The sequence below is a fragment of the Carettochelys insculpta genome, chromosome 9 (genome assembly GCF_033958435.1).
Source record: "Carettochelys insculpta isolate YL-2023 chromosome 9, ASM3395843v1, whole genome shotgun sequence".
NCBI lineage: Eukaryota > Metazoa > Chordata > Testudines > Carettochelyidae > Carettochelys > Carettochelys insculpta.
The window spans coordinates 60513773-60524923 of record NC_134145.1 but is presented as its reverse complement, the minus strand read 5'-3'; the positions used below and the strand labels follow the sequence as shown (position 1 = coordinate 60524923).

At 60.6% G+C, this 11151-nt stretch overlaps 1 protein-coding gene across 1 annotated transcript in view; it reads right to left on the bottom strand.

The window, feature by feature from the left end:
- Positions 1-1112: 1112 nt before the first annotated feature.
- BRINP2 (BMP/retinoic acid inducible neural specific 2) overlaps positions 1113-11151 on the bottom strand; it is a 45802-nt gene continuing 35763 nt past the window's right edge. Inside the window, exons 5-8 of the mRNA XM_075002929.1 lie at positions 9596-9701; positions 7375-7611; positions 4363-4585; positions 1113-3226 (exon numbers count right to left, since the gene is read on the bottom strand). Coding sequence (XP_074859030.1) covers positions 2110-3226; positions 4363-4585; positions 7375-7611; positions 9596-9701 — 1683 coding nt within the window. The 3' untranslated portion in view covers positions 1113-2109. The remainder of the gene's footprint in view (positions 3227-4362; positions 4586-7374; positions 7612-9595; positions 9702-11151) is intronic.

Sequence of the window (11151 nt, the reverse complement as noted above, 5' to 3'; positions counted from 1 at the left end):
AGCTTTTAAACAGCCTCTTAAACCCATGCTGATCCCTGAGCCCAAGCTGAAGCCCAAGTGGCCAAAGTGCTCGCGGCCATCCTTAAAATCGCGGCTTCTGCCAACGACGGTGCGTCCCAGTGGAATGCACCTGGGCCAGCACTGCAGGTGTGTTACCCCAGGGGCCGGCTAGCCCCTGCGGTAGCGCAGCAGGTGTGTTACAGTTTGGAGGAGGCGGGGAATATATGGCAGAATGGCAGGTGCACTCAGCCAGGGAGTAAGTGGCCTGATCAGAGCAGGGGCATTGCATCAGGCCCTGCTAGGGATACTCAGCGACGGAGGTGCGACATTGTCCCTGGGGCGTACCACCCGAGGGCTGTTTGGACCGAGGGCAGGGGAGTGCTCTTGGAACACACCTGGCGGGGCATACCGCCAAAGCACAGCTGGAGTGTTGAGTCCCCCTTCCCCAGGTGCGCCTGCTCATAGGCTGCAGTCGGTGTGTGCCATCTCGGCTACTGAGCAGGAGGGCGGGTGCAGGGTGCTGGACATAGCTCGATCTTACAGCAACCACTAAAGGGCATGAGACGGGCTGATCCCTGTACGTGGAATCTGGACCCACGCCGGGCTTCCGAGTGGAGGGCGAGTCCATCGTGACCCTCTTGTAATTAGGTGGCTGGTTGGCAGCGAATTAACTAACAAGCCCCTGGCCGGATAAAAGGTTCCCACAACTTAGTTGTGCTCCTAGAGAAGGAGAAAAGTCTGAGGAATAGGAGGCCTTTGTATACACAATGCCACACCTTCTGCTCCACCCCCTCTCATGCCTGTTGGGCGCTATCAGTACCTAGTTATCACCACCCGCCCTTGGCTAGCCAGTCAAACCCACCAGCCCACTGGGCGCCCGTCGCTCTGGCTTCACGATCTCGTGGCATGCACCCAGCTGTTCATATCTCCTCCTCTGGGCCCTGTCTGCAAGCCCCTGTCCCCAGGTATCTGTTCACGCTGACCCTCTGCCTGTCTTGGCTCACGCCCCGGAAGCGCCTCGAGTCAAACAGACAGTGCGAGATGACGTTGTTTTGAACTTTGTTTTGTTTTGCTCCAAAAGGCAATTTTTTAAAAAATATATTAAACCGGGTACATGTGACTCAGTTGGAACACGGCGGGAGAAATCAACCCGAATTGAATCCCCTCCTATCGATGCATTTAAAAAAAAGACCAACCCTGAAAGGAGAAGCAACCCTCAGAGCTCTGCCTCAGGCCGCAGCAACGGGTGTCCGTCCGTGTGCTTCCTCACATGTTGATGCTGGAGCGTCTCGGCTCAGAATTGCAAGGCCCGGCTTGGTGGCGCCGTGGTGCAGAAGGAGGGAAGCGTGTGCCCTCCTTCGGTGGGAGATCAGGCAGGAATGTCTGCTCCATGGACCCCCCACCCCACTGGGCTCAGGCATCTTCTCCCCCACCGGAAAGAGAACACGGCTGGGGGTCTGGCGGGGGTGGAAGGAGATACAATGACTTAGAAAGTGACGCAGAACAGAAGAGTTGGGGAGGCGGGTAGAAATGTCTGCTAAAAAGAATACAAAAGGGCCTGCGCCGGGGAAGGCCGCAGGTGGCCCCTGCCTACGGGGCTGCTGGGAATGAAGCCCTCAGAGCAGTTCTGGACACTGGGTGGCTGAGGTCTTTCTCCCTGTACCTTCACCTCCCAGTTCTGAATGGGACGCTGGCTGAGCTCACAGGCCAGGAGCAAGGTCACGACCACAGGCACCAGCTGATGTGTCCTCCTCAAGACAGACTTATCCCACCAGCTTTCTCCCCCACACCGGCCTGTTCCCAGCTGAAAGAACCTGTTGATTTTCTTGTCTGGTCACAATTGCTATTTGTGACCAGGAAGGGAGAGCAGTACGAGCCATTCCCAGGTGAGCACCCAATCTCCTGAGGCCTGGCCAATCTGCATCTTCTGCCATGCAGTCTCTTGCCGTGGCCCGGGTGTTTCCTCGCATCCTTTGTGCGCCGCCATCCCTGTGGCTGGTCTCGTGGCGTTCCGTGGCTGGCACAAAGGTAAGGCCTTTGGGAGCCTCGGTTCTCCATCCCCGATCCCTTCTCTCGGGCCGCTTGCCAGAGATTCCAGCAGCCCCAAGGCTAGCTGCACAGTTTGCCAGTCTCGTACTCCACGGGGTTTGGCAGCTTGGCACTGAAGGCCTGCAAGGAGGATTGGATCCTTCCCACTTCGTTGTTGGCCAGCTTGAGCCGGTGCCGCAGCAAGCAAGAGAAAAGATCGAGTCGGGTTTTGCCAGGCGGCGAAAGCCGGTTCACCCGATCCCGGATCTCTAGGAGCTGTAAGAGGGCTGAGTCCTGGGAGCCCTGGGTGTAGGGGTAATCCAGCTGAAGGATCAGATCCCGGATGGCGTCTGGATCAAAGGGCAGGCTGAAGCCAAAGACTTGCAAGCTATTGATTTTCATGTAGCCCAGGTTTTTAGAGGGATCCGCCATCTCCAGGGGCTCGTAATAGACCGTCTCATTGGAGCTGTCATCCAGAGACTTAATCCGGCTCCTCAGGTAGACGTGGACCGTCTCAAAGAAGGTCTTCCACTTGTTGCCTAAGGTGAGCGTCCAATTTTGGCACTGGGCCGAGGCGTCCACGTTAGTCCTTTCCCAGTCCGGGAAGCTGCCCTCCTTCACGGGCATGAACCAGCTCTCCGAGTGGCTGCCCCCAAAGGGGTTGACGTAGATGGCCATGACAGGCTCCAAGGTGCTGTTCTTGGTGAGGCAGATCTGCAGGGAGAGGGCCAGCATGATGTGCACCAGGCTGGGCTTGTACTTGTTGCTCTTCAGAGTCAGAAGCATGCGCTTCCTCCAGGAGGGGTCGAACCAGCTGCCCAGGCGCATGTCGTTGCTGATGAAGATGGAGTGCACCTCGAGGCGGCTGTCCCGCTTCTGGAGGAGGTACTTCAGCTCCAGGTCCTGCAGGTCCGTCTCCAGGCCGAGGTAACGTTCCAGGGACTCGGCCACCTCCGGGCGGCACGAGCCCTGGCTCAGCACGTAGCTTGGGTTGCAGATCCCACAGCGCGTGCTGTTCTCCTCGGCGCAGGCGGCGCAGGCCGGCCCTTCGCCCAAGGCACATGGGATGGACCCCTGGCAGGAGACTAGCTCGGAGGGGCAGGTGCAGCTGTGGCTGTCTTCCAGGAAAGTCCCTGGCGGCGTGGTCTCGCCACAGTACAGGAAGGACTGAATGCGGTTCCACCAGTAGGGTAGAGCTCTACAGGAGAAGGAGGCAAGGGAGAAAAAGGACTTCTTAGTGGCAGCAGGCACACAGCTACTGCTCTTTCCCCAAGAGCTATGGCCTGTCCCCTTGGCTGATGGCTTGTTCTGGGGGAGAGGGACCAGCCCTAGAGACAGGGTTCTTCAGGTTAGCCACGGCACCGGCAAAGACCCCCATGGCACCGCCACCAACGTGCCTCTACCCTGGAAGAGCCAGCACTCAGGGGGCACAGGAGTTGCCCAGGGCTGGCTTCTCCACTCAGCTCAGTCAGAAGGAGCAATCAGCTTTATACATACAGCGACTCCCTAGCAAGGAGTACTGCGGAAAGGGATCTAGGGGTCACAGCGGACCATAAGGTAATATGAGCCACCAGTGTGACACCGGGGCAAAACAAGCAGACATGATTCTGGCGTGTTGTGATTCTTAACAGGCGTGTTGTGAGCAAGACACGAGAAGTCATTCTTCCGCTCTACTCCGTGCTGATTAGGCCTCAGCTGGAGTATTTGTGTCCAGTTCTGGGCACCACATTTCAAGAGGGATGTGGAGAAACTGGAGACGGTCCAGAGAAGAGCAACAAGAATGATTCAAGGTCTAGAGAACATGAGCTCTGAGGGAAGACTGAAAGAACTGGGCTTGTTGAGTTTACAAAAGAGAAGACTGAGAGGGGGAGTGACAGCGGTTTTCAAGTATCCACAAGAGGTTTACAAGGAGGAGGGAGAAAAATTGTTCTCCTTGGCCTCTGAGGATAGCACAAGGAGCAATGGGCTTAAACTGCAGCAAGGGAGGTTTAGGTTGGACATTGGGAAAAACTTCCCACCTGCCAGAGTGGTTAGACACTGAAATAAATTCCCTAGGGAGGTTGTGGAATCTCCATCACTGGAGATAGTCAAGAACAGATTTGATAGACATCTGTCCTGGATGGTCTGCATGGTGCTTGGACCTGCCATGAAGGCAGGGGGCTGGACTTGATGACCTCTTGAGGTCCCTTCCAGTTCTAGTGTTCTGTGCTTCTATGATACACAGCGCACCAGGGACGTGCCCATAGAGGAGAGGGGTGGAGGTCACCCTCCTGGTCCCAGTGTGGACAGAAGAACGCAGGGCCCCCCTCAAGCTGGGGCAGCAGGACTCTGTACCTCTCCTTCGGCAGCCGGAAACGAGGCTGCCGGTGGCAGCGTTTGCAGAGGTTGAAGAGCCGCTGGACGAGCCGCCGGGTTTTCTTGAGGAGCAGCTTCAGGCTGGTGCCCAGCTGCTGGTAGCGATGCTGCACGTCGAGGTCCGTGGCCCAGTACTGGGAGATGGTCGTCATGTTCACGAAGCGGTCTGCCGGGAGTCTCCTCACCAGGGCCTGCAGCTCCTCTGTGGGGAGAGACGGTCAAGTCAGCCAGGCAGGGACGCAAAGCAGCGAGGCGGGACGGGTGGGCTGGAAATGCCGAAGGCACCTTCGGGTGGAGCCTATCAGCCAGGTTAGAGTCTTTCCCCTGGCTTCGCTCCCAGCCCAAACGCATGGCCCCACATCAATTAACTTAGCCCAGGGATTCTCTGCAAAGTCTAGTGGGACAGCACCCCCCATGCCCTCACTGCACCAGCCCTTCCCACCCCTCAGCCCCTCCACTCTGAACAAGGCCCCTGAGAGCAGCCAGGGTGCTAGAGCACACAAAAGTAATTCTTAGCATGCTGCAAATCACCCTTCCCATGCTGGGGGAACTGAGGCAGGGGCTGGCAATGACTCGTCCCAGGTTGCAGAGGCAGGATTAGAACTCAGAGCATGTCCTAGCTGGAGTCATTTCCCTCAGGGGAGGACACACGCTGGCTGTAAAGTCTGTGGGGCAGGGCCCCTCTATTTGTTATGCACCAGGCCAGTGCATAACACAAGGGAGTTCTCCGCAATGCGTAGGACCGTGAGCGCTCTTGCAGTACAAAGGAGAACATTGTGGTAGTTTTATCCCTGGCTCCTGTCTAGCAATTTGCATCACTACAGCGCTGTATCATTACCGCCCCCCCTCGCCCAAGTCTACAGATGGGGAAACTGAGGCACTAATCAGGCGCATGACAGACCCAAGGTCACCTCGCAGGCCTGTGGCAGGGCTGGGACTAGACCCCAAGCCCCAGGCCAGGCCTTGATCCATTAGGACACACCACCTGCCTGGACTGGTAGTAAGGATTCATTCATATCTATAATGGAAACGACTGACTCTCCCTGTTCATGTCACTCGTTTATCCAGTGCAGTTGTAGTTAATCTTTGTCTTTCCAGTGCACCCGCCCTGAGAGCTGACAGGCAAGCTCAGGGGTGGTGATAATTTTTGCCGGGGGGGAACCACTCCAAGAATTTGGGTAGGTGGTCACAGGCTGAGCTAGTCTATTAATGGAAAGGGCGTGGGAAGAGTTTGGTGCAGGAGGGGTTCTGACCTGGGGCAGGGGTGTGAGCTCCAGAGAGCGTCTCTCCGTGGAGGCGAGCAGGCGCTGTGAGGACAGCGTCGGGGGTGAAGGCAGCACATGACACCCCCGTGGCTCCCTGCCCCCAAGGGGCGCACAGAGACACACTTCCTAGCAGCAGCCTGCTGCCTCGGGGAGCAGTGTGGCCGGGACTGTGGCAGGCCTGACCCCCCCAACCCTGCTGTGCCCCGGCACGTTCAGCTGCCAGGAGGACAATGTTTGATAAGCCAAATCCCGCCCATGTTCTGCCCTGCCCCGGCCTAACTAGATCAGACAGACGCCAGCTACGAGAACTACGGTCTCCTTCGTCCCTGTCTGGTGTCTGATTCACTAGGCCACCCCGAGTTGCTGTTTAAGCGGAGCTGGGTGTCATGAGTGCACACGAGGGTGTGTGCCAGCTGCGATGCAGCCCTCCCCATGCGGTGTCCGCCTGACCCCAGGCCTCACGGTAGTTCTTTGCACAAGTTCTTTGCACGGTAGTTCTTTCCCCCTTTGGCACCCAAACAGCAAGAGCAAAGCAGGTGCAGTTTGGTTCTCCCCTCGCCTCCATCAGCCTTGACCAAAGCGGGGCTGGTTCCCTGCGACATGCTGCTGGGCTGCCTTAAGGGTCCTGAATTCCTAGGGCCAGTTCCCCAATGCGCTGGGTGTGTCTCGTGTGAGCCCTCTGCTCCCACTAGAGTTGGGGCAGCTCGACCCCAGGGGGAGCTCGACCTTTAATCTGCTCGCTCAGGGCTGGTCATCACTTACCCGGAGAGCAACGCTCCAGGATCCATCTCCCAGGGATCAATTGAGCAGGTCTAGCAGGGACCCACTAAATCAACCGCTGATGGAGTCCCCATGGAGCGTGGGACTCCCCCAGGTCAGAGGAGTGAGGGAAGTGAATGGGAGAGTTCCTCCTGTGGGGACGTCACCGAAATTCAACGTAAGATTCGTTGACTCCAGCCTGCGCTCGTCTGCTAGCTGGAGTTGCCTATCTGAGGTCGACTTTCTCGGTAATGGAGGCCGAAATACTGCCCTTGGCAAGGGTGGCCTCGGTGGAGCCAGAGGCAGAGATTTCAGAAGCCATCTTCCCTGCACCGACAGCCGCTCCCGGCCCTGGGGCAGGGTGGAAGGGGAGCCTGGTGCCCTGCCTCCGGAAGGGGCGTAACCAAGGGCAGAAGAGGTGGAGCCAAGGGCAGATGGGGCGGGGCTTAGGGCAGCTCTGCCTCCCCCATGCTCCCTTAGAGCAGCACACGGAGCAGTGGCCCAGCGTCCACTATACCCTCCCTAGGTTCGGCTCCCAGTGAGAGCGGTGTTAGTGGCGAGGCTGGTAGCCCTGCTCAGAGCCAGGCATGCAGCTGTCAAGCTCCTCCCAGGCAGCCTGGCCCATGACCTCCCTCCTGACTGGTGCCTTCAGCTCTGGGGACCCGAACAGCCCTGCCAATGCATCATCCGTACAGCTCCTCGCACCAGCGGTGTCAGGCCTGGATCCCCGGAGCTTCGCCAGTGTCCCGCGCTCCCACCGCTGTCAGCACCCTCAGCTACATCACGCTGGAGATCGCCTCTGGGGCCCACAGCCCTGTGACGAATGGCATTTTACTCCCCAGGTCCTATGAGCTAACGCTTGCAGGCAGGCTGGGCCCGGGGAGAGCTAGGACGGCAGGCTAACAGCCCAGCCTGGCAGGTCCGGTCAGAGAGATGGGGCTCTGAGCTTGGCCCCTTCCGGCCTCACCTGACTCTTCGAACTGCCGGTTGTGAGTGTCCCAGGCCTCGTGGATCTGCAGCAGGCTGTCTTCCAGGGCCTGGACGTCGGCTTCGGGGCAGTTGCAATGCAGAGAGCCGGCCCTGCATCGGCACCAGCAGTCATTTTGCTGGCAGATGAGCTCGCCCTCTGAGCTGCAGGTGATGTAGCTGAGCGCGGCTGCCACGAAGCTTTCCCGCAGGTGCTCGGGCAGCAGCACCTGAAGCCCTGCGCAAAGGGGGAGTCCCCGGAGAGGTGAGACCAGCAGACGCCAAACCCGCGCCCCCCCAGACTCAGCGCTCTGTTTTTCCTCTCTGCAGGGACCCCGGCCAAACTGAGCATCACAACAGCAGTGGGGCCGCGTCCGCTGACACCAAGGCTGACGTTGCAACGCTCAAGTGTGTCTGCCGGGGGGTTCTGGGCACGCAAAATGGGCTGGGATGCTCCGGGGGCCAGGCCCGTCCTGGCGTTTCAGAGGCACGGATGGCTGAGCCGCTCGGGTTAAACGGAACAACTGGCACCTTCATCCCGTCCCTGCCTGGGGGAGAGCCGAATTCGCTTTCGCCCGCCTCCGCTGGGTCACTCCAGGTAGCCGCAGAGGCGGCACAGAGGACGACACCAGCAGAGGCTGCCCCCCTCAGCGCAGGGGGCTGTAGCTCGGTGGCTCCTGACCTTCTGCGGCTCCTTGTAAATGTTTGCGGCTGAGCTTTTCACCCAGGGCAGCTGCCCCTCGCCTTGCCCTGCTCTGGTTATGGCCTTGCCCCGGAGCGGTTCTGCTCAGATACTGCCCCGGGGGGCGGGAGATGGCTCGTGCTAGGCACTCACCCCCAGAGGCAGCACCTGTAGCTCCTGTGCCGTGGGACTGGCTGGCCTTGGCCCTCTGTGCTGCTCAGGTCAGGCCCTGCCCGCTGCCTGGACCAGATCTGCGTGAGTGAGGTTGGGACCTGACCCATGCGGTCCCAATGCCACTCGCCCGGACTCCCAGCACCACGGCAGCCGGGCCCCACCTGCGTGGCGCTGGGCCCCCCCGGGTGCAGTGCCAGGAGGCGAGCCCAGCGCCCCCGTGCAGCGAACCTCTGGCCCCTGGGCTGCACCCCCAGCATGGCTGCAGGTGGAAGCCCTCAGCCATTTGTGCTGGGTTATTGCTGTTGCCGCATCCACGACGGGCATCCTCGCTGGGTCCACTTCTGCCACCCGCCCAGGCTGGCCACAGCCTGCCAGCCCAGCTGTCGCATCCAGGCATCACCTCAAGCCTTCCAGCGTCACGCTGCTTCCTGCCACGGCATTGCTAACGACTCGCACGCCGGCGTTAATTCCTGACACTTCCCTGGCTGCCCTCCCCCTCGCCCTTCCCTTTGGGCTCCCTACGGTGGGCGGTGAGACGCGTACCCACAGCCTGTCACAGGAGGGAAGGGGTGAATTCCCCAAAGGGGCTGTCTGGGGCCACCCGCCTGACAGCGGTGTAGTACCCAGAGGCACTGAGACCTCATATGGGGGTGAGCGAAGTCTCTGCTCTGCAGCCTTGGCTGAGTGCCAGCTGACCTTTAGCTTGTGCGGTAGAGCGCAGGGCTTTCGCCCCCCTGGTCGCAGGTTCGATCCTGGGTGCCGGCCGCCCCGGTCTGTCGGCGTTACACGGGGCAGGGCCAGGGCGGGGGTAGTGGACAGACAGGGCCTTTGCCCTCCTCAGGCAGCAAAGTGCCCCTCTGGGGACACAGCCCCCCCCGCCCACTGCTCTTCTCTCACCGCGTTTAAACCCATCAAATGGCAGGACAAATCCCCCTGCTTCCCGCTGCCCCAGGCGGGAGCAGGCAGCTCTGGCAGGAGGGCAGGGGTGTTCCTTCTCTAGCACCCGCCTCCCAGAGACCTCTGCTGCCCCCCACCCACCGAAGCACCAACCCTGTCGGAGTCGAAGGGGCCGGCGGGGCAGCCCACGGTTGGGCCCTGGGGGGCGTCGGTGCGTAGTGGAGACACGTCCCCTCGTCTACGGGGATCACCCGTGAGATGGGGCGTGGCCACAACATCAGGATGTTCTGGGTAAATGGGGGCCTTTGACCCAGCTCCTAGACACTCACCCCCTCCCTCCAGGTAGGTCCCGGGCTCTACCCCTCGCCGTGCTTTGGTATCCCTGCTCTTTCCTCCTCCTCGAGCAGCGGGACCGGCCATCGCTAGGCGCGAGGGACTGAGCGGAGCGGAGACAGGCTGCCCTCCTCACCTAGCAGCTGCACTTTGTTCTCCGGGCTCTGGACAAGAACCGAGCTGACCGAATCCAAGTTATCGTAGTTGCTGCAGCCGAGGGGGCCCGTCCGGGTTTCGGTGACCTGCGAGAACAGGGGGTGGTCAGAGAGCGACTGAGGCAGCACCTGGCCTGGGCCTCACACCTCGGTTTCAGGCTGCAGCTGAAAACATGCAGGGCGCTGCCCAGGCGCCTCGGGACTGAACCATGCTCCTTCCTACACCGCGGCTGGGCTCTGCACCCCGCTACCCAGGCACTGTCGGCTTGGCTGTGCCAGTCCTGGGCTCACACCCAATGCTGGCTCCCTGGCTGACGATGTTGCATGTGTGAGGGGAGCAAGGGCTGCCCTGCTGGGTTCCTAGGGAGAACGTGGGCTGATGGGCAGTCCCAACCCAGAGGAGTAGTTAGGGAAGGGAGAAGACCAGTTATGCCCCAGTGCCGAGCCCGGCACGGGCAGGGTGAACTCTGCTCGGGGAGGCCCCACTGAGCATTGCCAGCAGGAGGGGGAGGGACAGAACTGGTGGGCAGGGAAGGAGTAATACAGCAGTGGGGCGAATATGAAATAGAAGGCGCAAGGGAAGAGGCCAGCCAGGAGGTGGGTCCCCCTGTGAAATCCCAGCCCCCGGGGTCTCAGGTGGCCGGGCGACCTGGGAAAGCAGATGCAATTCAGGGGCTGCAGAGCCCCTTTCTGGCCAGGGAGGCGCAGGACGGCCTGGCGGAGCCGTCCCCAGCCAGGGTGTGTGCGGCAGCACGAGAGAGGGGTGGCCCAGCAGCACCGGGAGTGAGGGGAAATAATTGCACGCTAATTGGCCTGTTGACAGAGCAGCTCTGCCGCCAGCCTGGTGCAGCTCGGCCTCATTAGCAGGGCCCATTTCCCATAACTAACAGGAAGGCGCTAACCTCACTCCGCTCCCCGCGGGAGATGGGATTCTAATTGCCAGGCGTGGGAGGGGACTGGGCTTCAGCCAGCCACCCACCGCATGCCCAGCACCGAGCCTGGCAGAGCCCCATTCCCTTCCCCCAAACGACTGGGGCACACCTGCTCCAGGGTCACTCTCGCTGGGGCTCTGATGAGCAGGGAGGGGGAGGTCTGAGTCACCAGGCGATGCTCGGGGGAGACCAGCTGGTGCTGGCAAATCACTGCCCAGCGATCTCAGAGCGTGGCACTTTGCCCCCAGCAACTCAGGGGTGCGGCCTGGCCAAGGAGACACATCTCTGGATCACCCAGGCTGCTTATGCTGCACTGCCAGCCGCCACCGGGGGAGAGGAAATACACCCACGTTGGGCTCTGCGGGCTGGGGAAGGAGGCAGTACAAAGCTGGCCTCCCACCTTCAGGGAAAGAGGCCTGGCTGGAGGCTGAGCTCTCTCCTAGAGAACCCACCACGCGAGCTCTGCGCAATGGCCGGAGTGTCGCTTTCAGCAGAATGGGCGAGGACGTAGCAGAGCATGTGCCTGACGTGGGGCAGCAATGCCTCGGCCCAGGCGAGCTCACCCCACCTGGGGCGTAGCGCTTGGGGCTCAGGCAGGGCCTCTG